Source organism: Equus przewalskii, chromosome 6, assembly GCF_037783145.1.
Source record: "Equus przewalskii isolate Varuska chromosome 6, EquPr2, whole genome shotgun sequence".
Taxonomy (NCBI): Eukaryota; Metazoa; Chordata; class Mammalia; order Perissodactyla; family Equidae; genus Equus; species Equus przewalskii.
In genome coordinates, this window is record NC_091836.1 from 71,791,428 (window position 1) to 71,818,206 (window position 26,779).

The window sequence follows — 26,779 nt, forward strand, 5'->3', positions numbered from 1 at the left end:
AGTGAGACTTAGCCCAGGCTCCATCCTGGTCTGGCTCATTCATTTAGCCCCATCCTCTTCCCCAGTCCCCCAGACTGCCAGCCAAATAAAGAATTTCCTTCAACTAGAATCCTGCTTTCTCTAAAAAGCCTTCCTGAAGACCAAAAAGGAAGACAAACTGTGTGTCCGTGCTGGGGGGTGGGGGTGGGGCCGGGGAGAGTGACATCCCAGAAAACCAGAGTGCTTGCCAGGCAAACAGCTTCCAGACGAGTTCTTTCACCCCCTTCCAGTGAGACTGGCCACCCCCGAGGTCTCCCAGATAGAAAATCAGGAGTCACTCTACTGTTCACCATTATTGTGAAAAACAGCATCTTGCCGACATCGCCTGCTTGCCTTGCTCCCTGAAGGGACCTGAGCGTTTCCGGTTGCTGGAACTGGATACCATCTGGGACAGCTGGGTCTCCTGGGACAGTCCCAGGACCAGGTCTACTGGGATCATGGCTTTGTCCTCTCTCCCACCATGTGGCTTTGGAGAATTGCTTCTCCCATCCCAACACCTGGAACCTCAAGAAAAGCCCCAAGAGACAGAGTCAAATCTAGTCATTGAACAGAGGTCCCGAGCGAGGCAGAAAGTTCTCCAGGATCACCCGCCAACTCAGTGCTGGAGCTGGGGCCCAGACCCAGTCCCCTTAACCTGGGAATCTCTCCTTCCCCTTGGGTGAGTCCACGTGCTCACGTGAAAGGAACAAAATGTAAAGACGTGCTCTCTGAGGTTGGGGGTGCTGAGCACAGCACCACATCCAGGGGGAGGCAGTGGTTCCAGCCTGGATCCTCGATGCCTTGGCCCACCTTCTCTCTGGCTCCAGGGATCCCCTTTTTCACGGGAAGAGCCCTGGCTCAGGGCGGACCAGGCAGAGGCTAGTGTTCCTGAGCCTTGAGGAGACATCCAGAAATAGACAGGGGAGTGTCACATTTCTGACAGCTGTGTGGGGGAGGTTCAAGCGGTGGGGGATGGATGGTATAAAGGAGAAACCTGCCCTCCCCCTCCCCCGGGCCCATCGCGGGAGACCAACACCAGCTTCCCCGCCGTGGAGAAGGCCTAGGTAAGGGGCACACCACCTCCTCCCAGGCACCACAGGGAAAGAGGATTTTTTTAGGGGAAATTTGGGGTATTAATGGTAGAGTTTTAGGAGTCATTAGGAAAAGTGTCAGGGAACATTTTCTTAGTCTGTTCTGGCTGCCATAACAAAATCCCACAGACTGGGCAACTTATAATCGACAAACTCTTATTTCCCACATCACTGGATGTTGGAAGTACAAGGTCAGAGTGCTAGCATGGTCGGGTGAGGGCCCCCTTCCTGGATCGTAGCCAGCACCTTCTCACTGTGTCCTCATACGGTGGCAGGGGCTAGGGAGCTCTCTGGGGTCTCTTTTATAAGAACACTAATCCCATTCAGGAGGGCTCCACCCTCATGAACTAATCATTTCCCAAAGGCCCCACCTTCTAATACCACCACACTGGGAGTTAGGATTTCAACATACGAGTTTGGGAGGGGACACAAACATTCAGACCATACCACCTTTGACAGAGAGGTTTGGGGTACCTAGGGGCTTTGGGGCCATTGGGAAATTTGGGGATCCCTGGGGAGAGATTTGAGTCACATCCCCAAAAGGGAATGTTCAGAGGGGCCTGGATGAGGGGAACCTGACAAGAGAAGTGCCCTGAGTGGGACAAGAGGAGGGACAGAAGGGCAGCCGGGATATGAAAAGGGGTTGCCCAGTGCCCCTACTTCCTCGACTCCCACGCCCTCCCCGTCACTCTGGCCCCCACCCCATTTTGCCCAACACTGGTCACCAAAGTCATCAGTCCACCTGCTCGCAGGGGTCTACATTATTAGCTGCACCCAGAAAACTCTTAGACTCAGCAAACATTCCCAGAGGCCTCACCTGTGCCTGGCTGTGGGCTGAGCTCTGGGGACATAGAACGGGTCATAGCTTGTCCCTCCCCTCAAGGAACTCACAAGCCAGGAGGGGAGCCACACACTTAAGGGCAACACAGTATGATTAGGACAGTGACAGAGGAAAGCACAGGGTGATAGAGGAGCCCAGAGGAGTCAGAGGGCTTCCTGGAGGAGGCAACCCCTGAGCGAAGCCTTGAAGAGGGGGTACAGGAGAAGGGCATCCCCAGCAGATGCAGTGTGCAGAGCCACAGGGAGAGAGACAGGGGACCCTCGCCTGGCACTGTGCTCTGTACTGTAGAAGCAAAGCAGGGGCGGTGGGGCACGAGGCAGAGGAGGTCGTGGAGGGCCAGGTCACAGAGGGCCGCAAACGCCAGCATGAGGAGGTTGGACTCTGTCCCGAGGTGTCGAGTGAATGTTTGTTTTGTCTTTTTACTTTTTTTTCTAGGTGTGTTCTCATCTCTTCCCTCATAATTTTCATCTCTGTATTTTCACTCTCTATTTTGAGATATTTCGTCCAGTCAGCTTTGGCACGGAGGGTTTTTAAGCAGGTGAGGAACTTGACCAGCTGTGCTTTAGAAACGCTGCTCCCAGGCCCCGGGGGAGGGCCGCTCAGCAGGGTGACAGTGGAGGCAGGGAGGCCAGCGAGGAGGCACGGCACACCTGAGCCACGGCAGGGAGGGGGGCATGGGGAAAGGGGGCAGCATCTAGGATGGACCCGTATTGTGCCCAGCATTCGTTGTCAGCTAACTTAATGTCTGATGAAGATCAAACGAAGAGATCCCCAAGTGGCCATCCTGGGTGACCGGGTGCACAATGGGGATAGCATATGACAGGAGACTCCTCAGATAGCAGGTTAACAGGCCCCCCTCTGAGCCAGATCAAGTCTGAGGGGAATTTATCACAGGGCTATCAGGGTATCTCACAGGACCCAAGGGTCAGAAGTGAGAAGCCTCTAGAAACCTAAGGAGACATCTCACTCTGCCTGCGCTTTGGTTTCACGCAGCCTCTCTTCGCTTCTCAGTCCTCCCTTTCCACTTTCCCTGGGGATCTCTCTCTTCCTTGACTCAATACACCTCTGCCTCTCAAATGTCTCTTCTTACTATCCATTCTGCTGCCTCGTGGACATCTGGAAAGTCCACCTGTGTCAAACTGAACTCACCTTTTCCCCTCCAAACCTGATCATTCATGCAATACATTTTTTTGTTTTGAGGAAGATTAGCCCTGAGCTAACTACTGCCAATCCTCCTCTTTTTGCTGAGGAAGCCTGGCCCTGAGCTAACGTCCGTGCCCATCTCCCTCTACTTTATACGTGGGACGCCTACCACAGCATGGCCTGCCAAGCGGTGCCATGTCCGCACCCAGGATCGGAACCAGCAAACCCCGCGCCACGGAGAAGCGGAATGTGTGAACTTAACCGCTGCTCCACAGGGCTGGCCCCCGCAATACATTTTTTATGGAGCATCTACTACATGCTGGGATGAGCAAGAAGAGCTTTTAACATCTTCTCCCGCTCTGTGTTTCTAGGCTAGGACATGGAAACCTGGGTGTCATCCTTGATTTTCCCTTCTCTGTCATCCCCTATATCCCACCAGACAGCAAGCCCAGTAAATTCTACCCAGTAACTCTGAGTCCATCCTCACTGCCATTGCCTTAGTCAGACCACATGATCTGATGTCCTCAGTCTGACTTCATCGTCCTCCTTGCCCATCCCCAGCCTCTGATCTATCTCTTTTACTGCCTTGTCTCTCAGGGCAAAGAGGGCGACAGAAACAGGGCAGTGGGGAGGCAGTAGGAGATCCAGTTGGCCTACCGAGTTTTTGCTGCATAATCACTTACTGTGTGCCACAGAATCTCAGCGGCATGCGAGCATTTCTTCTTGTGCTGGTGGGTCTCCAGGTTGACCGTCGGTTGGCTAACCTAAAGCGGGCTTGGCTGGGCAGCTGTGCTCAGGCTGCTGGGCTGCCTCAGCTGGCCTCCTCCTTGTTGCCGGCTGGGCTCAGGTCTGTCCTCATGTGCTCATTCTGGGGTCCAGGCTGAAGGAAGAGTCTGGGCCACATTCTGATGGTTTGTGGCCATAAGAGAAAATCCTCTCTCTTGGCTTGGGTTCCCCCCAAAGCAGACCCAGACACAAGGACTTGGGTATAATTAGCATTCCTTCTTGGAATTGGGGAGCTGTGTCTCATGCTACACACCCCCCTGTGACGCCATTTTCAGTTCTATGTCCACTGCACCTCCTCTGGTCAGCTCATCATTGAGACCCCACTCCTGGCACAAATCTCATTTGGGCTCTTTCGTTTCCTTTGGTCGCACACATCACATGCTGCTTGAATTACCCACTCTAACTTCATCCCCACCTCGAAGGAGCTTACAGAAGCAGGGATGTGGGTTTTGTTGCTGTTGTCGCTGCTCATAATTTTATCCTCAGTGCCTGACACATTACAGATGCTCAAGAATTTTTTGTTGAATAAACGAGTAAGCAGGGTTTGAGGGAGAGAAGAGAATGAGTTCAGTTTGGGACACGTTGAGTTTGAGAAAAACTGCCGCTAACCCCATTAGCCAGAGAAGCTCATGCTTCAATTTAAATTATATATTGGCAATCACAGGCTCTTAGATTTGGAGACTCATAAAATTATAGACACAGAGAGTCCTAGTGTCTTAAAGTCATTGAACTATCAAAACTTAGCCCCACCAAGAGTCGGAGAGGATTATGGAGCAGGAATGCTTAACCTGAGTGAGACTGAGGACAGAGGCATATCCACCAGAAATTTACGTAACGTTTGTGTGAAGGGGCCTGTATCTGTTTCTCAGGAGAGGTTTCAGCTTTCATCAGATTTGCAAAGACAGAGAACCACTGACTGCATTGCCATTTGTGTCAAAGGAGAAAAAGAGAAACACCTGTGCACTTGCTCGTATGTGCACAGCATACCCCTGGGAGGACACGCAGGGAGAGGGCGCGTTGGTTGGCTCTGGGGAGAGGAGGTCAGGGCTGGGATCAGGGAGGGAGAAACGTTTCACCATCTGCCTTGTGGACTGCTGACATTTTAACAATGAAAATGCATTACCTTTTAGAAAATCGAAACTTTAAAATATTAAAAATTAAAGTTATGATTGATCCTGTTGGTGAGCAGAGATGTAAATTAAAAAGTAGATAGCATTTGTGCTCACCAGTTAAACGAAAGTTAAAGAGAGATCAACAATATGCCGCGTCGGCAAAGACCTGGGCGCTCGGAGGGAGGGCGCACCGGTACCCTGGGGATGGCAACTTGGCAGTACCTACAAAACAAACAATATTCACATCCTTTAAATAGCATCTTACTTCTCAGTATCTTCCCAATAAAAATATGCAGTCAAGTAGACAAGGATTTATACACATGAATGTTCACTGCAATATTATGTGTAATATAAAAATTAGGAAAAAACCTAAGTGTCCATCAATAAGGAAATCATTAAATAAATTATTGTTTAACTATACTACGAAATTCCATGCTGCCATTATAATGAACAAGCTAGATGCATATGTATGATGCGTAAGGAAGTCCATGATACATTGTTTCCTGGAAAAAAGTTATAGAATACGTATGTGTAAACATGTTCCCTTTTTCTTTTTGAAAAAAAAATCACAATAAAAAACAAAACCAGGCTGTATACAGAACACTATGTGTGTATGTCTATTTAAATGTTATATTATCTGCGTGTGCATGGAAAAAGGCCCCCAAGGGTGCCGTTACCACCCCCCGCCCCCCCCCCCCCACCGTGGACCTGGGTGGGAGGCAGATGGGGGATGTGGAGGGAGAGAAAGCAGAAAGGGGACTTGGCCTTTGTGATTCACTCACACTTTTTTTTCCCACAACAAGCATGGGATACTTTGTAATAAAATAAACAGGGAAACAAAGCGGCAGCAGCCCTGACTTAGAAACTCTCCGTTCCAATCCTGATCCCAAGCTGGGACGCCTTCTTCTTGGTGCTACTTGGGGCCCTCAGTGCACCCACCCATGGGTGCAAGAGGCTTGTGGTTCCCTCCCACTTCCCTCCCGGAAGCAGAGACCCCCTGTCCTCCCCCTTCCAAGGTCGCTCTTCCCTCCCAGCTGGGGGTCTCTGTCCCTGCCTGGGAGCAGTTGAGGGCTCGAGGAAGAGGGTTCAGTTTGCAGCAGGACTGCAGGGAGGGGGGGGACCTGTGGATCTCCAAGCCCTGCTCTAAGTCTGTCCCTGGAGTCCTGCTGTAGCCCCACCAGCTGACCACTCCTGGATCTGCCCTGTTCCCGCCGCACGTCCCCTGTAAGCTGAGGCCCAGATCTCTCATTCAAGCTCCTTCAGGATTGGCCCCAATCTTTCCACTCTGCCCACACTGCAAGCTCCACCACAAGAGACAAAATGTCTTCCACTCTACACCCTAAGACTTCCTACCTCCTTTGATCTTCTCATTCTGGCTGCTGCAAACTCCTTTCCCACCCCAAACTCTGATCTTTCTCTCCCAGTCTCCACTGATTGAAGCCTTATTCTCCTGTTCATCCTGCAAGACCCTGTTAATATGTCACCTCCTCCAGGAAGTCTTCCATGTTCCTTCCAGCAAGAAGGGTCCTCTCTCTCTCTCTCCTGAGCCTTCATTTCTATGTGACTGTGTGCCAAGCACTGGGAGTGGTATAGATTAGGTGGCAACTAATGTTTATTAAGCTGCACAGATTAACATTCCCATTTTCCAGATGAGGAAACTGAGACCCAAAGAGAGACAGTAACTTGCCCAGGGTCACCTCCAACATGCAGACTCCCGTGATGCTGTCTCTGCTGCTTGTGTCCATGGGCCTCATGGAGGCGCTCCAGGTATGGTCATCCTCCACTGTCCCCATGCCTCAGTGCTGGCTTCTTCCGAACTCTACCGGATGCTTCCTTTGGGGCTCGCTCAGCCCGAGAGGACAGCCCCAAACCCTGGTCTCCGGGAGTTGACAGGTGGTAGGTTCCAATCTCCTTCCCCTCCAGGTGCATTTGGGGCCCTTAGTGTCTTTCTCAGCTCAGTGGAGGGGGAAGTGGGATGACAGGGCTCCCATTCTCCTGGGACCCATTCTCTTGGTCCTTGCTGCTCCCTCTCCCTCAGGCCCAGAGCCACCGCATCACACGACGAGACCTCTTCTCTAAAGAAACTCCCTTGGACATGGCCCCAGCCTCCTTTGACGACCAGTACGTTGGCTGTGCGGCAGCCATGATGGCTGCCCTCCCGGATCTCAACTACACGGAGTTCCAGGCCAACAAAGTGTACGCTGACGGCTGGGCGCTGGCAAGCAGCCAATGGCGGGAACGCCAGGCCTGGGGGCCAGAGTGGGGCCTCAGCCCTACCCGTCTGCCCCCGCCGCCCCCCGGCTTCCGCGATGAGCACGGGGTGGCCCTCCTGGCCTACACAGCCAACAGCCCCTTGCACAAGGAGTTCAACGCAGCCGTGCGCGAGGCAGGCCGCACCCGGGCCCACTACCTCCACCACTTCTCCTTCAAGACGCTCCATTTCCTGCTGACGGAGGCCCTGCAGCTGCTGAGCAGGCGCCAGCGTTCGCCCCGGTGCCACCAGGTGTTCCGCGGGGTACATGGGCTGCGCTTCCAGCCAGCAGGGCCCGGGGCCACCGTCAGGCTGGGGGGCTTTGCCTCCGCATCCCTGCAGAACGTTGCAGCCCAGCAGTTTGGTGAGGACACCTTCTTTGGCATCTGGACCTGCCTTGGGGCCCCCATCAAGGGCTACTCCTTCTTCCCTGGGGAGGAGGAGGTGCTGATCCCCCCCTTCGAGACCTTCCAGGTGATCAATGCCAGCAGACCGGCCCAGGGCCCCGCCCGCATCTACCTCCGGGCCCTGGGCAAGCGCAGCACGTACAACTGTGAGTACATCAAAGGTGAGCAGGACACGCGGCTCGGCCCCCATGCAGAAGGTGGGCTTCCCCGTCCTGTTTTCAGGGGGTACAGACAGAAATATTAAAAACAACCAGTGAGGAGGACCCAGTCCTGCACTCCAGCCCCTCCACCCTTCCATCCAGGGGGAGACATAACCTTCTGAGGTCGTGCGCTTCTTATCCCCAGAGGTGTCTTTGCCAGAGCGGGCCACCTGCCTGCTGGGAGGCTGAATAGGGTTTCCTGACCAAGGCGGGGAGTCTTTGGCCATTTGAGGGCCAAACAGACCTGGTCAGGCTTTTCTCTCAGCTGGGAGCTGGAAGGGAATGCATTGCTAGCCATATTACCTACACCTGGACCACCGTTGCCAGAAATAAGTACGAGCCTCAACCTTAGCTTCCAAGAGGAGCACGTTTATTCCACTGAACAGAAACCCTGTGCTGTCATGTGCTCTAGGCGGGCCTGGGGGTGGAGGCGGTGAGACAGCAGTTGGGTGCTGGGCCCCTAAGTTCCAGTCCAGGCTGTGGCAGGTCTCGGATACTCTTCAGGTCCATCCCCCCGACGACCGGCCAGAGGAGGAATCATGCTGATGGGCCCAGGTTCTTAATCTCCGAGGGGCGGTGGGCTGCTGGTCCTGGCTGAGCGATGCCCAGGGGCTTGTGAGGCCCGGTTTTCACAGTTTGAGGGAGACTGTTGGCTGGAACTGTGGACCACGTCTGAAATAGGAGAAGGTCCATTGTGGCTCCAGTTCCCACCTTGGACAGCATCACGAGCGTACATGAGTTGACAGAAGATGAGGAGGACGTGCACGGAACATCAACTCGCCCGTCCTTGGCTGGGATAGACAAGGGAGAGGGGAAGGTGTGTGAGGCAGGGAGGCGAAGCTACAGGCCACGGGAGCAGGGGGGTACCCAGAATGGGCCCTGGCTTTGAGGGTGGGCTTCCTTCTGGCCCCACTGCTCACGGGTCAAGTCAAACCCAGGCACAGGAGGCCCCACCATAAGGAAGCAGAGTTAGGGGAAAATGCACCAGCTTTTCCTAGAGCAAGTCAGGGATGGAGCACAGGGCTCTGGGGTCCCTTCCTGTCCCAAAAGAAATTGAGCCTTTGATTCTTTACCATTTCTTCCCCACAGACAAACAGTGCAAGTCTGGGCCCTGCCGTCTGGATAACTCAGGTAAGGGCTGCGGGCATCCGTGGGGCTCAGCTCGGGGATGAGCAGGCCGCCCTGGGGTTGCGGCCCTCACCTGGATGTCCCTCTTATAAGGAAAACAATCCCCTTTTAATAAAACAAAAAAAAGTAAACCCTCTTAAGCAGACACCTGTAGGGGTTGCTAACCTCTCCCAGAGGATGTATATCTGAGTATGGGGGGTGGTGGTTGGGTGAGCTGACACACCTGTCCCCCAGTCTGGGCTGCCCCTCCCTCACAGGAGGCGGCTGATCTGGCCCCAGAGAGAGCCGGGGTGCACTGAGGTGACAAGGGAAGGGCCGTTTCCACAGAGTCCTCCCTGGGGCCTTCTCCTCCTGCAGCTGCAGGACCCACTGTCTCTGTTGCTGCCCTCAGGGCTCCTTCAGACCCCCGTCCAAGGTCGAGGCCAGGGCTTGGATGCCGGAGACCTGGGCTCTCCTCCAGGCTCTGCCTAATTCTCCCTGTGGCAAACCATTTCCTTTCTGAGTCTCGGTTTCCCTGACTGTATAATAAGCCTGTTGGCCTAGATGAGCTCAGGTCTCTTTCTGCTGTGACTCTTCTCTCCCCTTGAACACCTGCTGTGCGAGGGCCCACCTAGGTCACTACTTCTCTAGCTGGGAACAGGCTTTCCCAGGAGAACCTACTGGAACAGGCCATTCCCAGGGAAGAAACCGCAGCCAGCCCTCCCCCGTGGGCTCTGTGCACAGTGGGCAGGAAGCAGCCCCAGCCTCCACTTTGTTCCCACGGTTCTCTGTGACATAGAGAACTCAGAGTTCCAGGCACACAATGCCATGGATCCTCACAACCCAACAGTGTATGTACCGGCAACACCCCTGTTCTACAGATGGCAGAACTGAGGCACAGACAAGTGAAGTGACCAGCCCTACACACACAGCTAGTGGTGGGGGGAGGAGGGGTGGGCAGTGTAGCAGACAGCCTGGCCCTAGAGCCAAACTCTGAACCACCACACCAGGCTGGCCCCCACCTCTCCCCAGAAACCACCTCATTTTATCCTGACTGCACAGTTATCTACTGGAAGGGGGCGGAACAGGCAGTATGCCCTCACTATATAGTAAATGGAGGCCAGAAACAGAAGTGACTTGCCCAAGGTGACAGAGTGAGTTAGTGGCAGAGTCAGGGCCAGAAGCCAGGTCTCCTGCCTCCAACCCAGCGTCTCTGAGTTCTGATCATGTCATATCAAGCACTGGAAAAGTCCGGGAATTCCCCCTCTGGTCCACCAGCACCTCTCCTTCCAGGCTTTGGGCAGAGGAGCAAAGATCAGCATCACTAGACGCACTCAGATCTCTGCCCCACGCTTCATCCCACCCTGCAGTGCCTCATTCATGTCAAGAGGAGGCCGGGGGATAGACCTAATGACCTGGGAAGGGGACTTGGGGCTCTCCTCGGTCTCTTCATCTCTGTCGACCTTCCCCTTGGAAGTCTCGCTTTTCATCCCTGTCTCCTGTCACATTTTGTCCATCAGTCTTTCCAGCTCAGGCTGCTCGTTTCTCTTCATCTTGTTTCTTTGTGTGCAGCACGTTGGCCCTAAATCTCCCTCTCTGCCTCTGTTTTCCCTGCAGCCATGGGTCAGGGCCCCCCTTCTGCATTCTGGTCCCTTCTGCTGCTGCTCTGGTTCCTTGTGGTGGGGGCCTTTCCAGAGAGCACAGGCCTCTGACCCCTCAGACACTGGACAGCTCTGCCACCGCCTCTGCCTGATGTGAGGATGTCGGCCACGTGTGCGCTTTAAGTGTAGCCAAGATCCATGGTAACTCCATCTGCAGGTGACTCTGGGACCTTCTCTGGCAGCTGCCAGGGCTGCTGGTGGAGGAGGAGGAGAATTTGGGACTGAGCCTTACCCAGGGCTGTAGGAGTGAGATGCTGAATAGAGGTGGGGGTACTCCAGGACAGGCAACAACTCACTTGGAGACAGAAGATTAAACTAGTTTGGGGGGGCGGGTAATTGGGGAGGAAAGCACTTGGCTGTGGTATTTGCTGGTGTTACTCAAATGCCTCACATGTGCACCTGGAAGGCTCCTATTCGCCCCTCCAGGAAGCCTTCTCTGATCTCTCCCGCCCTGCTGGGCTGGGGCCCTGCCTCTGTGCTCACACCAGTCCCAGGGGCTTCTCTATACCACGTGTCTGCGTCTGTCTCCACGTCAGACTGCGAGCTTCCTGAGGGCAGGGACTGGGCCTGAGGCACACAGGTGGTGTTGGGAAACATGTACAAGTCAGAAAGGAACAGGGGCTGGCCCGGTGGTGTAATGGGTAAGTTCTGTGTACTCCACTTCAGTGGCCTGGGTTTGTGGGTTCAGATCCTGGGCATGGACCTACACCACTCATCAGCCATGCTGTGGTGGTTACCCACATACAAAATAGAGGAAGACTGGCACAGATGTTAGCTTAGGGCTAATCTTCCTCAAGCCAAAAAACAAAAAAAGAGAGGGAGACTGGCAACAGATGTTAGCTCAGGGCAAATCTTCTTCAACCAAAAAAACCCAAACAAACAAAACAACAAAAAATGACCAAAAAAAAAAAAAAAAAGGAACAAATACTTCATGGATGGCTGTCCCTGCATTTCCCCTACTGTGGACACTTTTGAGCTCTCCGAATGTCAGTGGGTGGGAATGGGGGTGGGGACTGCATCTAACCCCACAGAACACAGAACAGCAGAGAGAGCAGAGTGCTTCAGGTCCTCTGCCAAGGTCTCAGTCAAATCTAGTCATTTTCTTCAGCAAAGATGTAATTTCTGCTCTGATCCATGAGTCCTAAGGTTCCTGTCTCTAAAGAGACAAACCTGGATCCCCAACTTCTACCACCACGGGCCCCAAGGGAAAGTCAGGACATCAAGTAGGTGATAGGCACACACTTACTTTATTATGAGTTGGGGTTCTGGGGCCAAATCCCTGTGTGGCCTCCTGCCCTGGAACTAGACCATGAGTCCCGAATCCCCAGTCCCCTCCCCGAGCCCCCAGGCAGGGACAGGCAACACCAAGTGCCTGTAACAGCAGCAAAAGAGGAAAGAAGAGCAGACAGGAAATGTGGCAGTTCTGTTTCTCACATAACCTGCACTTTCCCACTGAAACCTCTAACGCTCAGCATCCAAGTACAGTTCTGTGCCTCCAGGACTGAGCTTGGATCTTGACCCTTCTTCGAGTTCCTCCTCTTTAGGAATTAGGGGAGTAGCAAGTTCTGAATTTCCCTCAGAGGTTAGGGTATGTGGACAACAGGTGCTCCCTCATGGTTTGTGAACTCAGCACTGATCCTGAAGAGAGGATCCCAGAAGTGTCCCAGACTCTTAGGTGCATGGGGAGAGACTGGGTGGCCCATCTGAGGGCCAATAACCCCCTGGCCTTCCCGTTCCTGTCTGGAGGTACCGGGGCTGCAGCAGACCCCTGAGACTCACAGGGCCTGCACCAGCACCAGTAGGCTCATGACCAGGGCCATGGAGAAGAAGATGCCCAGGAAGAAGCGGTCCATCACACGGGCCAGGCGCTTCCAGTCCTCATGGCGGCGCTGGGCAGCCCGGTGGCTACGGAAGGTGTTGGCAATGGTGGCTACATGGTGCAGCAGGGCTTCCTGATGGCACAGACACTGCGGCTCGCAGCAAGGGCTTGCTGGGAGGCCAGCCCCTCCCTCAGGAGGCTGGGGGCTGGGAGGTGACTCTGGTGGCCTAGACTGCCCGCAGGGCTCCCCTCGTTCTCGCACACACAGGCCCCGTGCCAGGCGTCCCAGCAGGAGGGCCCGAGCCCAGGCTGGCACTGGGCGGGCACTGGGACCACAGTAATGCAGATTCATGATGAGGATGGTGAGTGCTGTGGAGAAGGTGACCATGGTCATAGTGGCCATGTAGTACTTCCCTGCAAGAGAGAGACTGAGCTGGGGCCCCAAACAAGAACTTAGGGGGCCTGAGCTTCCCAGCGGCCTTGGCACACACAGGAACAAGCTCACCCACCACGAAGCTCTCAGCACCCTCCAAGCCCAACAGATGGAAGCAGGAGGGAGGTAGGGGTCAAGGTCTCCTCATCCCGAATTCCTACAAGTGGGTTCTCAGAAGCTACCTGCTCCCTAATGGCTCCACTCGCTGCTGGAGACTGCATTCACCCACAGGCCAGGAAAGTCACACTCTCAAGTAGGATGGGCAAGACCTGGGGCAAGCTACTGACCCTTCTGTCCAAGTGGGATCACAATGGAACCTACCTCCTAGGTTTGCGGTGACGCCTCCCTGAGTTAATAAACATGAAGCGCTTAGGAGAGTGCCTGGCACACAGAGAGGACCCAATACGTCCTGCCTGATAGCAGACACCGGGGACTGCGGCCTTCCTCCCTCAAGCCCTGCAGGAAAGCCCTACTCCTTCCGCCCCTGCTGGTCAGGGGAGGGGTGTGCTCCCTGGAAGGGACCGACTCCTTGCCCCTCAATCTCAGAGCGAGGAACGCTCCCAAGACGCGCCGCCCTCACGCGCTCAGGCGGGAACCATCTGCCGGCCGGCGGGGGCCGGCTGGGCCAGGCTCGGGGAGGGGAGGGGCCGGGCTCTCCCCAGCCCCCCGCCGGCGCGTCCCGGGAGCGCCTCGCCCTCGGCGGCTCACCGATGAGCGGCACGCTCTCGGCCGGCGGCATGCTCTCGGCCAGGAGCAGCTGGAAGACGGTGAGCGCCAGCAGCACGGTGACGCCGAGCGACACCTTCTCGCCCGAGTCGGCGGGCAGGTGGAAGGCGAGCGGCGCGAGCAGCGAGATGAGCACGCAGGGCAGCAGCAGGTTGCACACGTAGGCGGCGGCGCGGCGGCGCAGCAGCAGCGTGAAGGTCACGTCGGGGTAGGGCTCGGAGCAGCAGCCGTAGGTGAGCACGCGCCGCCGCGCCGGCATGCCCAGCACGCGCCACTCCACGTTCTCCACGAAGTCGGCCAGGCTGGCGCCGGCGCCGCGCGGGCGCACGTCCAGCTGGTGGCCGCCGTGCGTCCACGAACCGAACGTCAGGCCGCAGCGCTGCGCGTCGAACGGGAAGGCCGACACGTCCACGTGGCACGAGCTGCGCGTGATGGCCGGCGCGTCCCAGCGCACGGCGCCGTCGTGCCTCAGGACCACGTTGGTGCTGGCGGAGGCCGGCGGCTGCGCGTCCGCCCTGCGGGCAGACGGGGTAGAGGGGTCTCCTTGAGGAGGCGGGCCCAGCAGCAGCCCTGTGGCCACGGGGGCCACGGCAGGTCCCCCGGAGGGGTTCTGCGACTTCAGGGGGTCCGGGGCACAGAGGCAAGAGTGAGCACAGAGAGGGCCCTCTGTGCTTTTGGAGGCCTAGAGGGGGCGGCACCTGAAAGGCCCAGAAAGGACACAGATCTCGCCCAGGGCAGCGTAAAAAGTCCTCTGCAAAAGTTGGCACTAGTTGGCCCACTGACTTGCATTGGGTGTCTTCTGCAAAGCTCAGAGAGGGGCCCCGGGGGAAAATATAGAGAGCCATATGTTGTCTGGGAAACTGGCTTAGGCGGCATAAAGGAATGCTCCGGAGGGCTAGGCCCGGGAGGAGATCCCTAGGCAGGCCCTTGGAAGCCCTGAGAGACTCAGAGCCGGCCAGGAAGGGTACCGTGTGCCATCAAGAGGCGCTTGTGTCCCAGAACCCTTTCTGCGAGAGGTACAGAACTGGCCCTTGACCGCACCGTGGATTCCCAGCAGACATTCAGCCTGGGTTGGCTTGGGACAGCCTAAAGTAGGGGTACCAGGGAGGGGATGTGAGCCTCTGGCAGCTTAGACCGCCCTGGGGGAAAGCTTCCAGGGCAGCACAGCAACCAGGTTAGATGCGGGGATGGGGGATCAGTGCATATCTAGAGCCAAGGGAACTCTAGAGACAGGACTGGCCGGGAGGGGAGGGGAGGGGAGGGGCCCAGGCAGGCAGTACTTGTTATAGAGTACGATGTCTGGTCTCCACACGAGACTGCTGGGGATGCGGATGGCATCCAGGCCACCATAGGCATCCGGGTCCCATCGTAGGTAGGCATCTGTCCACTCCTGTCGGATCCACAGGTACAGGGTCAGCACCTGGTTCCGCTCGTCCTGGTGGGGGGCAGGAGTGGGCACAGATGTGGACACATGTATATGCACACCCTCCCGCATCTGTGCACGCTCACCTACAGAGCTCTGGTCAGTACTGAAACCCAACTTGTTCACAGAGTTCAGTTCTCACAGGCTTGACCTTGCTGTGTGACCTTGGCAGGTTCTTCTCCTCTCTGGGCCTCAGTTTCCTCTGCAGTTACATGGGTGATCATCCCTGCTAGGCAGGGATTCAAGTGTGCAAAGTGTCAGGCACACTGTGGGCACCCAGCAGTTAGGGTCCAACAGCTAGTAGCTGTTATTATTGTCGTTAATACTAACATTTACAAAAAAGAGTTGTTTGGAGAATAATCCCAGCCTCTCACCCCCGCGGCCCCCACCCCATTCCTGGTCACTGTTAAGGGCACACTCCAAAGTTGTGCAACCACCACAACGCACCATGTCGATGATCTGGGACAGCGTCACCTCCAGGGTCACGTTCAGAGCCTGGTCTGTGTCTGCCACAGGTCTCAGGGCACTTGTGTAGTTGGCGAAGAGGTCGCGGAACAGCTTGTGAGCTAGCCTGCCCTCAGCTCCCGAGCACTCTGGGGGACAGTAGGAAGGGTTGTCCACCTGTGACCCTAATTCAGGGGCTTCTGCCCACACCTGCACAGGACTGGGGCTTCACTCTCTCAGAGCTGTCTGACCGGTCCTCCTGATAGCTGCCCTCTGTCCCTCTAGCTGCAGCTCTGGTTCCTCCCTGGCCTGCCTCCAGAGATGGAGGTGAAGGGTGTGGAGTGAATTGGTACCATTTTCTGGAGCAAGGCTGACAGGTTTCCTTCCCACCTTTCTCTTCCCAAGGACCTGGATGCTACCTGTCTCGCCACAAATGCCAGAGCGGCCCAGGTAGGCCACAAGAGCCCGCCTCTCACCCAGGCATTCTGAACCCATTGCTCTGCCCCCTCCAGTCTCTCAAACCTGTCTCCACTTCACCAAGGTGGAGCAGCTTTGATTTCTTCAAAGCTTCTGACAGTATGGGCCATTCCTTTCTTCTGAAAACACTCTCTTCCCTAGGCTTTTGTGACACACCACATTGTCACTTAATTGGTGCTCCCCAGAATCTTGTCCTCGGCCCCCTTCTTTTTCTTCAGCCTAGATTTTTCTCCTGAGCTCCAGAGCCATATATATAATCCACTCCTCAATGTCCATAGACGCCCGAAACTCTGTAAATCCAAAATATGAACTAATATCCTCCCACCATGCTCTGAAACCCGCTCCTTGTTCTGTTCCCCACCTCTGCAAACGGCACCCCCCAGGGACCTCAGCCAGAAATCTGGCTTCTCCTGCCCCCGCCCCTGCGATCCAACCAGTGCCCAAACCCTGCCCATCTCTTAATGTTCAATCACCCCTCCAGCTCAGGCCTCGTCCTCCCTGACGTGGACCACAACAGCAGCAGCCTCCTCTCTGCTCATCCCTGCCTCAGGCTCAGCTTCTCACCATCCTCCAGCCTTCTGAGAGATCAGGCTTTTAAACACACAAATCTGACCAGGCCAGTAGCTGCTTAAAATCACTCGATGGCTCCCCATTGCCTGCTGGATAAAGCCCAAACTCAGTTTGGCATTCAAGGCCCTTCATGATCGGACCCTCCTGGCTCTTCCAGCCCTATCTCTGGGAGCTCCCCCCTCACTGCTTCCACCTCAGCTGGGCAAGTCTCCTATCACCCTCTTCAACACCCCTCAGATAGAGAGCTTGTTTCCAGCACAGATGTGAAGAGAGAAATGAAGAGAGAGCATGTGGAGAGGGGGTTGCGGGGAACCCTCCACCCCCCGCCAGGAACAGGCCCAAAGCCTGCGAGGCCAGGCCTGGTTTACTGAGCTTCCTACCTGGAAGGAATGGAAGCAGAAGCAGAAGTCCCAGCCTGGAGACTGAGAAGCTGAGGCTGAGGCGCGGGCTCTGGGGCCCCATGGCCCTGCCACAATAAGAGGTGAGGCAAGTCTCTGGGTGTGAACCTCCTGGCCCGACTGAGGGCAACATCAAGCCCTGCTCGCAAGGATGGTGTGGACAATACCTGAAAGTCAGAAGTAAGGCTAAGAATTCTGCTGGATCCAACTACCCTCTGGGGAGCTCTTGTGACTCTTCCAGTTTTCTGACCTCCTATTGGTACTTGCCCATGGAATTTAGGATTTGGTCCTTGGCATCTGCTGTTGCCCCGTCTCTGCTGGTCCTTGCCTCTTCCGGCCTCTGCCTCTGCCCTTTTCTCTGCCCCCCACCTCCCTTCACCTCTCACTCAGCCTCTCCATCTCTGGTCCTTCTGTCTCTTCCTCTGAACTCTTTTTGGTTTCTCCTTGCTTCCCTGACCCTGATCTTCCTCTTCCCGCTCTCTCTTTCTTTCTCCTCTTCTATTTTAGCCCCCTGGCTTCCTCCCTCCGTTCCCCATACCCGGGCTCTGGATGAGCCTGGTGCGTTCTCGGCAGGACAGGGGCAGGGACTGCATCAGCCCTGAGCCCTCTGAGGCACAGGACAGCAGGTCCCTCCCCTTTGCCCTTCTCATTAGCCTAATTACAAAGTTGGGACACCTATGCCCAAGGGAACAGTGCAACTGAAACTGACACCTCAGGCCACTGGGACCTGAATTATTTAAATTCTGTAAGGCAGCACCCAGACTCAGCTCAGGCCCAGGCTAGGGGTTGGAGGGTGCAGAGATGCTGGAGTCAGGATCTGCAGGAGACTGGGGCTGAAGGGTGTGAGGGACCAGGGCCTCTGGCTGGTAACTGTCCTCCCAGCTCTGTCACCATTGCTGAATTCTGGCGGCTCCCTTTAGACCTTCAGCTCTGTCCCCAGTGAGAGACTGAATACATCTGGGCAGGCTAGGTGCTCTGTGCCCAGCAAGCTCTCGCCTCCTGGTGGGAGTGGTGCTGAGCCTCAGGCTGCTCCAGGTGGCCCCACAAAGCAGGAGATGCAGCTCACATCCTCTCTTCTGAGTCCCCACAGCCATCCCAATCCAAGCCTCAAGGTTCTCCCCGTGCCCAGACACCACGGGCAGTAGCGGGTAGCAGGGAAAACACAGGCTTTAGAGTCACTTTCAGCTCTGTCTTGTGAGCTGTCTGACCGGGACAAGATCCTGAAACTCTCTGGGTTTCAGTTTTCTCAAATAGAATGATGGGATTAACAGTACTCGATGCGAAAGTTGTCATAAAGATGAAATGAGACAACTTGATCATGCAAGGCAAGTGCCTAGTACATTGCCTGATGCACAGTACATTCCCAACAGTGTTTGCACTATAATCCCAGTGAGTTAGTCAGGATATCTTTAGGAACACACACTTAGATTCACAAGCCCTCAGCCCCTGGCAACCACCATTCTACTTTCTGTCACTATGATTTTGACTAAGTACCTCATACAAGTGAAATCATACAGCGTTTGTCTTTTTTGTGACAGGCTTATTTCTCTTTGCATAATGTCCTCAAGGTTCATCAAACTGTAGCATGTGTCAGAATTTCCTTCCTTTTTTCACATTGAATAATATTCTATTGTGTGTATATACCACATTTTGCTTATCCAGTCATGCCTCGATGGACACTTGGGTTGCTTCCACATTTTAACTGTTGCGAATGATGCTGCTGTGAACATGAGCATAAACTATCTCTTCAAGATTCTGCTTTCAGTTCTTTGGGGTATATACCCAAAAGTAGAATTGCTGGATCATGTGGTAATTCTATTTTTAACTTTTTGGGGAATCGCCACACTGTTTTCCACGGTAGCTATACCATTTTACATTCCACCTCTGGTGTGCAAGGGTTCCAGTTTCTCCACATCCTCACCAACGTTTATTTTTTGTTTTTTGGTAGTAGCCATCCTAATGGATGTGAGGTGGTATCTTGTGGTTTTGATTGGCATTTCCCTAATGATTAGTGATAATGAACTTCTTCTCATGTGCTTATTGGCCATTTGTATATCTTCTTTGAAGAAATGTCTATTCAAGTCTTTTGTCCATTGTTTCATTGGGTTGTTTCTTTTTTTGTTGTTGAGTTCTCGGAGTTCTCTGTATATTCTGGATATTAATCCCTTTTCAGATATATGATTTGCAAATGTTTTCTCCCATCTCATGGGTTGACTTTTTACTCAATTGATAGTGTCGTTTAATGAACAAAATTTAAGAATATTTATGAAGTCCACTTTGTCTAGTTTCTCTTTTATTGCCTATGCCTTTGGTGTCATATCTAAGAAATCATTGCCAAACCCAATGTTGTGAAGCTTTTGCCCTATATTTTAAGAGTTTTATAGTTTTAGGTCTTACATTTATCTTTGATCTTACATTGATCTTTGATCAATTGACTTAATTTTTGTATATGGTTTAGATAAGGGTCCAACTTCTTTTCTTTGCATGTGGATATCCAATTTTCCAAGCACCATTGAAAAGACTGTCGTTTCCCCCATTGAATGTTCTTGGCATCCTTGTCAAAGATCATTTGACCATATATGCAAGGGTTTCTTCCTGGGCTCTGTAGTCTATCCCATTGGTCTGTTTGTCTGTATTTATGCCAGTACTGCACTGTTTTGATTACTGTAGCTTTGTAGTAAGTTTTGAAATAAGGAAATGTAAGTCTTCCAGCTTTGTTCCTCTTTTTCAAGATTTTTTTGGTTATTCAGGGTTCCTTGAGATTCCATATGAATTTTAGGATAGATTTTTCTGTTTCTGCAAGAACTGTCACTGGGATTTTGATAGGAAATGCATTAAATCTGTAGATCACTTTGGATAGTATGGACATCTTAATAATAATCTTCCAATTCATGAACATGGGGTGTCTTTCCATTTGTGCCTATTTAGCTTCTTTCAGCAATGTTTTGTAGTTTTCATAAAATTTGGTGTACAAGTCCTTTGCCTCCTTGGCTCAGTTTATTCCAAGAATTTTATTTATTTTTTGATGCTTTTGTAAATGGAATTGTTTTCTTAATTTCTTTTTTGGATTGTTTATTGTTAATGTATAGAAAAGCAACTGATTTTTGTGTGTTGATTTTGTATCCTGCTACTTTGCTGAAATCATCTATTAGTTCTAGCAGTGGTTTTCTCTTTGTGTGTGTGTGTGTGTATGTGTTATCTTCAGGGTTTTCTACTTATAAGTTCATATCATCTGCAAACAGAGGTAATTTTACTTCTTCCCTTCCAATTTGGATGTCTTTTATTTGTCTTCCTTGCCTAATTGCTCTGGCTAGAACTTCCAGCACTTTGTTGAATAGATGTGGTGAAAGCAGACGTCATTGCCTTGTTCCTGATTTTAGAGGAAAAGTTTTCACTCTTTCACCATTGAGTATGATGTTAGTTATGGATTTTTCATATATGACTTTTATTACAATGAGGTAGTTTCCTTCTATTTGTAGTTTGTTGTGTGTCTTTATCATGAAAGGGTGTTGAGTTTTGTCAAGTGCTTTTTCTGCATCAATTGAGATAATTGTGTGTTTTTCCCCCCTTCATTCTGTTGATGTGGTGTATTACATTGATCAATTTTTGTATGTTGAGCCATTCTTGAATTCCAGGAATAGATCCCACTTGTTGATTTGTCTGTAATCCTGTTACTATGCTGCTGAATTTGGTCTGCTAGTATTTTGTTGGGGATTTTTCCTCTTTTTGCTTGAGGAAGATTGTTGCGGTGCTAACGTCTGTGCTAGTCGTCCTCTATTTTGTATGTGGGATGCCACCACAGCATGGCTTAATGAGTGGTGTGTCCATGGTTGGGATCTGAACCTGTGTACCCCAAGCTGCTGAAGTGGAAAGCACAAACTTAACCACTATGCCACTGGGCCAGCCCCGCTTATAATCCTTTTTATTTCTGTAGATTTGTTAGTAAGGTCCCCACTTTCATTTCTGATTTTAGTGATATGATTTTTCTCTCTCTTGTTTTAGTCCATCTAGTTTAAAGGTTTGTCAATTTTGTTGATCTTTTCAAAGAACCAACTTTTGGTTTCATTGATTTTCTCTATTTTTATACTCTCTATTTCATTTATCTCTCTGCTCTAATCTTCATAATTTCCTTCCTTCTGCTAGCTCTGGGTTTAGTTTGTTTTTCTTTTTCTAGTTCCTTAAGTTGTAAAGTTAGGTTTTTGATGTGAGATCATTCTTGTTTTTTTAATTTTATTTTTATTCTTTTTTAGGTATGCTTTTTGGTGAGGAAGATTGGCCCTGAGCTAACATCTGTTGCCATCTTCCTCTTCTTTTTTTTTCTCCCTGAAGCCCCAGTACATAGTTGTGTCATTCTCATTCTTCTATGTGGGATGCCGCCACAGCATGGCTTGACAAGCGGTATGTAGGTCCGCACCCAGGATCTGAACCAGTGAACCTCAGGCTGCTGAAGTGGAGCACACAAACTCAACCATTTGGCCATGGGGCCAGCCCCAGATCATTCTTGTTTCTTTCTTTCTTTTTTTTTTTTTTTAAAGATTGGCACCAGGGCTAACAACTGTTGCCAAGCTTTTTTTTTCTTTTCTGCTTTATCTCCCCAAATCCCCCCGGTACACAGTTGTATATCTTAGTTGCAGGTCCTTCTAGCTGTGGGATGTGGGATGCCGCCTCAACGTGGCCTGACGAGCGATGCCATGTCCATGCCCAGGATCCAAACCCTGGGCCGCCACAGCAGAGCACGCGAACTTAACCACTCGGCCACGGAGCCGGCCCCTCTTGTTTCTTAATGTAAGCATTTATAGCTATAAATTTCACCCTTAATACTGCTTTTGCTATGTCCCATACATTTTGATATGTTGTGTTTTTGTATTCATTCGTCTTTAAGTATTTTCTAGTTTTCCTTGTGATTTCTTCTTTGATCCATTGGTTAAGAGAGTATTGTTTAATTTCCACAAATTTGTGAATTTTCAAGTTTTTCTTCTGTCGTTGATTTTTAACTTCATTTCTTTGTGGTCAGAGACAATATTTTATATGACATCTGTCTTTTAAATTTTATTGAGACCTAATTTGTAGCCTAACGTATGGGCAAGTTGGAGAATGTCCCGTGTGCACTGGGGAAGAATGTGTATGCTGTTGTTGTCGGGTAGTGTTTTGTTTGTATCTATGAGATCTAGTTAGTTTATTGTGTTAAGTCTTCTCTTTCCTTTATCTTTTTTCCGGTTGTTCTATCCATTATTGAGTGGAGTATTGCAGTCTCCAACTATTATTGTACTGCTGTCATCAATTCTGTCCATTTTTGCTTCCATATATTTTGCTAGTCTCTCCTTAGGTGTGTAAATGTTTATAATTGTTATATATTCTTGCTGTATTGAACCTTTTATTAATATATTAATATCCTTGTTTCTTGTAACTTTGTTTGATTTAAATTCTATTTTGTCTGATATTCATAGAGCCGCTCCTGCTCTCTTTAGGTTACTGTTTACATGGAGTATCTTTTTCCATCCTTTCACTTTCAAAATATTTGTCTCTTTGGATCTGAAGTGAGTCTCTCATAGACAGTACAGTTGGATTATATGTTTTTACCCATTCTGCCAAACTCTGTCTTTTGATTGGGGAGTTTAATCCATTTAAAGTAATTACTCATCAGGAGGGACTTACTTCTGTCATTTTGCTATTTGTTTTCTATACGCCTTATAGCTTTTTTGTCCCTCATTTCCTGAATTACCCTCTTGTTTTCAGTTTAGTTGATTTTTTTGTAGTGAGATGTTTAAATTTCTTTCTCATTTCCTTTTGTACATATTCTATAGCTATTTGCTTTGTGGTTACTATGAGGATTACATATATCCTAAAGTTATAACACTCTAATTTGAATGTTTTATACCAACTTAACTTCAACAACATACAAAACCTTTACAGCTCTGTCTCCACCCCTTTCAGTTGTTAATGCTACAAAATTATATCTTTCTACATTATGTGCCTCAAGGCATAACTAGTAATTCTTTTAAATGCTTTAGTCTCTTCTATTATGTAGAAAACCAGTTTGGAGTTACAAACCAAAGTTACAATAATATTAGCTTTTAGACTAGTAATTTAAAATATATATATTGGTCTCTTAAATTATGTAGAAAACAAAAAGTGGAGTTACAAACCATTATTGTAAGTTAGTTTTTATAATTGCATGTGGATTCACCTTTATTGAGATCTTTATTTCTTCATACAGCTTCAAGTTACTGTCTAGTGTCTTTTGACTTCATCCTGCAGGTCTCCCTTGAGCATTTCTTGCAGACCAGGTCTAGTTGTAACAAACTCCCTCAGCTTTTGTTTATTTGGGAATGTCAGTTTCTCCCTCACTCTTGAAGGATGGTTTTGCTGGACATAGCATTCTTGGTTGACAGTTTTTTCTTTTGAACACTGACTATATCAGCCTCCTGCCTTCTGGCCTTCAAAGTTTCTGATGAGAAATCTGATGATCATATTGAGGAATGCTTGTATGTGACAAGTTGCTTCTCTCTTACTACTTTCAGATTCTTTATCTTTGGCTCTTGAAATTTGATTCTGTGTCTCAGTGTAGGTCTGTGAGTTCACCTTTCTTAGAATTTGTTGAGCTTCTTGGAAATTTACATTCATGTCTTTCATCAAATTTGAGAAGCTTTCAGTCATCATTTCTTCAAATAGTCTCTCTGCCCCTTTCTATCTTTCTCCTCCATCTGGGACTCCCACAGCGTGATGTTGGTCCACTTGATGGTGTCCCACATGTCCCTTAGGCTCTGTTCACTTTTCATCAATCTTTTTTCTTTCTCTTCCTCAGACTCAATAATTTCCGTTGTCCTATCTCCAAGTTCATTGATTCTTTTTTTTTTTTTGAGATTATCCCTGAGCTAACATCTGCCACCAATCCTCCTCTTTTTTCTCAGGAAGACTGGCCCTGAGCTAACGTCCATGCCCATCTTCCTCTACTTTATACGTGGGACGCCTACCACAGCATGGCTTGCCAAGCGGTGGCATGTCCACACCCAGGATCCAAACCGGCAAACCCCACGCCGCTGAAGTGGAACGTGTGCACTTAAATGCTGTGCCACTGGGCTGGCCCCTGATTCTTTTGTCTGCTCAACTCTGCCTATGAGTCCCTTCAGTGAATTTTTTGTTTTAGTGATTGCACTTTTCAGATCCAGAATCTTTTAGTTTCTTTTGAGGTTTTTTATCTCTTTATTGATATTTCCATTTTGTTTATCCATTGTCTTCTTGACTTGCTCCACATCTTCCTTTAGTTCTTGGAGCATCATTCAGATAGTTGTTTTAAAGTCTTTGTCTAGTAGATCTGCCATCAGGTCTTTTTCAGGAAGTTTCTGTTGATTTTTCTCCTTTCAAATGGCCATATTTTCCTGTTTCTTTGTATGTCCTGTGATTTCTTGTTTAAAACTGGACATTCGAATATGATAATGTGGTGTCTCTGGAAATCAGATTTTTCCCTTTCCCCAGGGTTTGTTGTTTTTGTTATTTATTATTTTAATGATTGTCGGTTGTCTCTGTACCATGGATCAGCCTGAGGTGTAACCTTAAGGTCTTATTAGGTCTCTTCTGAGCCTTTCTCTGGGCATGTTTGGTCACTTTCTAACTTTCCCCGTATATGCAGTTGCTTTTGAATGTCCTAGACTTTAATGTCTGGTTCCCAAAGGGGGAAAAAGAGAAAAATGGAGGAAATACTTGCAAAACACATACATACCCAATAAAGAACTTGTATATATAGAGAACCTTCAAAACACAACTATAAGAAAACAACCTAATTTAAAGAAAGGCAAAAGATCTGAACAGACACCGCACCAAAGAAGACATATAGGTGGCATTAGGTGATTAATGGCTAAACAAAACGTGGACTAGCCATACAATGGAATATTTAGCCACAAGAAGAGATGAAGTACTTTCACATGCTACAACATGGATAAACCTTGAAAGCACAATGCTCAGACAGACATCAAATTCCACATATTGTATGATTTCATTTATATGAAATGTCCAGAATAGGCAAATCCAGAGACAGAGAGTAGGTTGTTGGTTCCCAGGGCATGGGAGTGGAGGGAAATGGGGTCTAACTGCTAAGATACAGGGTTCACTTTTTTCTGAAAAGAAATGTTTTAGAATTAGAGGTATAGGTTGCACAACAATGGTGAATATACTAAAAACCACTGTAGTGTACACTTTAAAATGGTGAATTTCATGTTATGTAAAGTACATCTCAATTTTTAAAATGCCACAAAAATTTTTAAACAGGTCAATAGATATTTCTTAAAAAAAAAAAAAAAAGAGGGGCCAGGCAGTTGCATAGTGGTTAAGTTCACCAGCTCTGCTTCAGCAGCCTGGTGTTCATGGGTTTGGATCCCAGGCATGGACCTGCACACCGCTCATCAAGCCATGTAGTGGCAGTGTTCCACATATATAGTAGAGGAAGACTGACACAAATCTTAGCTCAGGGCCAGTCTTCCTCACCAAAAAGAAAAAAAAAAATGTGAGTGGACAATAAGCACAAAAAAGATGTGCAACATCATTAGTCATTGGGGAAGTGCAAATTAAAACTACAATTAGCTACCACTTCACACTCACTAGGATGACTGTAATAAAAACAATGGACAAGAACAAGTGGTGAGAATGTGGAGAAATCAGAACCCTTATACATTGTTGGTGTGAATGTAAAATGGTGCAGCTGCTTTGGACAATAATTTGGTGTAGAGTTACCATATGACCCAGCCAATTCCACTTCCAGGTATATACCCAAGAGATCTGAAAAATATGTCCAGACAAAAATTTGTACACAGGGGCTGGCCCAGTGGTGCAGCAGTTAAGTGCACATGTTCTGCTTTGGCAGCCCGGGGTTTGCCCATTCAGATCCCAGGTGCGGACATGGCACCGCTTGGCAAAGCATGCTGTGGTAGGCGTCCCACATATAAAGTAGAGGAAGATGGCCATGGATGTTAGCTCATGGTGTCTTCCTCAGCAAAAAAAAGAGGAGGATTCCCAGCAGATGTTAGCTCAGGGCTAATCTTCCTCAAAAAAACCAAAAACCAAAAGAATTTGTACACGAATGTTCATGGTAGCATTATTCATAATAGCCACAAGGTAGAATCAATTCAAATGTCACTAAACTGATGAATGTATACAATAAAATGTATAAATAAAATAAAATATCCATACAACAGAATATTATATGGCCATAAAAAAGACTGAAGTATTGGTACATGCTACAACATAGGTGAACCTTGAAAACACACTATGAAACCAGTCACAAAAGGTCACATATTGTGATTCTACTTATATGAAATGTCCAGAATAGGCAAATCTATAGAGACAGGAAGTAGATTAGTAGTTGTATAGGGCTGGAAAGATTGGGGAATGATGGCTAAAGGCTACAGGGTTTCTTTTTTGCGATGATGAAAATGTATTTTTATTTCCATTTTACAAATGAGGCACAGGAATAACTTACTCAAGATTCCATAGCATATACCAATGGACCTGGGATTTGAACATAGATAGTTGGGGTAAAGAGTCCATTCCTTTCTATACTACAACTATACTGCATCTTTTAAAAATAAAATATAAGTATGTGTAATGTGATTTCCAGAAATAAGAATATTTGAAAAGTGTAATGAAAGAACAAGAGGACTATCAAAAATTAGCAGGTAGATTTAAAAAGTAACCACATAACTAACTGAAGTTAATAATATTAAAATTAACAGATTAGACACAGATGAAGAGAACTAGTGAATTTTAAGAAAGATCTGAAGAAATTACCTAAATACAATCCAGGGAGACAAAATGAAAGAAATTAGATTAGGAAACAGAAGAGAGAATGTGAAGGTTAAACATATATTAAATCAGAATCT

General features: G+C 49.6%; 2 protein-coding genes and 1 long non-coding RNA gene across 4 annotated transcripts; 1 reads left to right on the forward strand and 2 right to left on the reverse strand.

Annotated features, from left to right (window-relative positions):
* Positions 1-985: 985 nt before the first annotated feature.
* Positions 986-11,243, forward strand: ART1 (ADP-ribosyltransferase 1). Of its 2 annotated transcripts, XM_070626078.1 has the most exons (6): positions 986-1,082; positions 2,386-2,488; positions 6,641-6,758; positions 7,030-7,810; positions 8,939-8,980; positions 10,574-11,243. In XM_070626078.1, the coding sequence occupies exons 3-6, from the start codon at positions 6,696-6,698 to the stop codon at positions 10,666-10,668; spliced, it is 981 nt and encodes a 326-aa protein (XP_070482179.1). In that variant the 5' UTR covers positions 986-1,082; positions 2,386-2,488; positions 6,641-6,695; the 3' UTR covers positions 10,669-11,243. The 2 variants fall into 2 exon arrangements, with proteins under 2 accessions (XP_070482179.1, XP_070482180.1); XM_070626079.1 differs by lacking the exon at positions 2,386-2,488 and having other exon boundaries at positions 1,005-1,082.
* On the reverse strand, positions 8,203-9,751 carry LOC139084188 (uncharacterized). Its single transcript, XR_011541574.1, has 2 exons — positions 9,638-9,751; positions 8,203-8,640 (listed from the first exon to the last, which is right to left on the reverse strand). It is a non-coding gene; the product is annotated as an uncharacterized lncRNA (long non-coding RNA).
* Positions 11,244-11,843: 600 nt separating the features above from the next.
* On the reverse strand, positions 11,844-14,203 carry CHRNA10 (cholinergic receptor nicotinic alpha 10 subunit). Its single transcript, XM_008531563.2, has 2 exons — positions 13,578-14,203; positions 11,844-12,850 (listed from the first exon to the last, which is right to left on the reverse strand). The coding sequence occupies exons 1-2, from the start codon at positions 13,852-13,854 to the stop codon at positions 12,393-12,395; spliced, it is 735 nt and encodes a 244-aa protein (XP_008529785.2). The 5' UTR covers positions 13,855-14,203; the 3' UTR covers positions 11,844-12,392.
* Between the last annotated feature and the right edge of the window lie 12,576 nt (positions 14,204-26,779).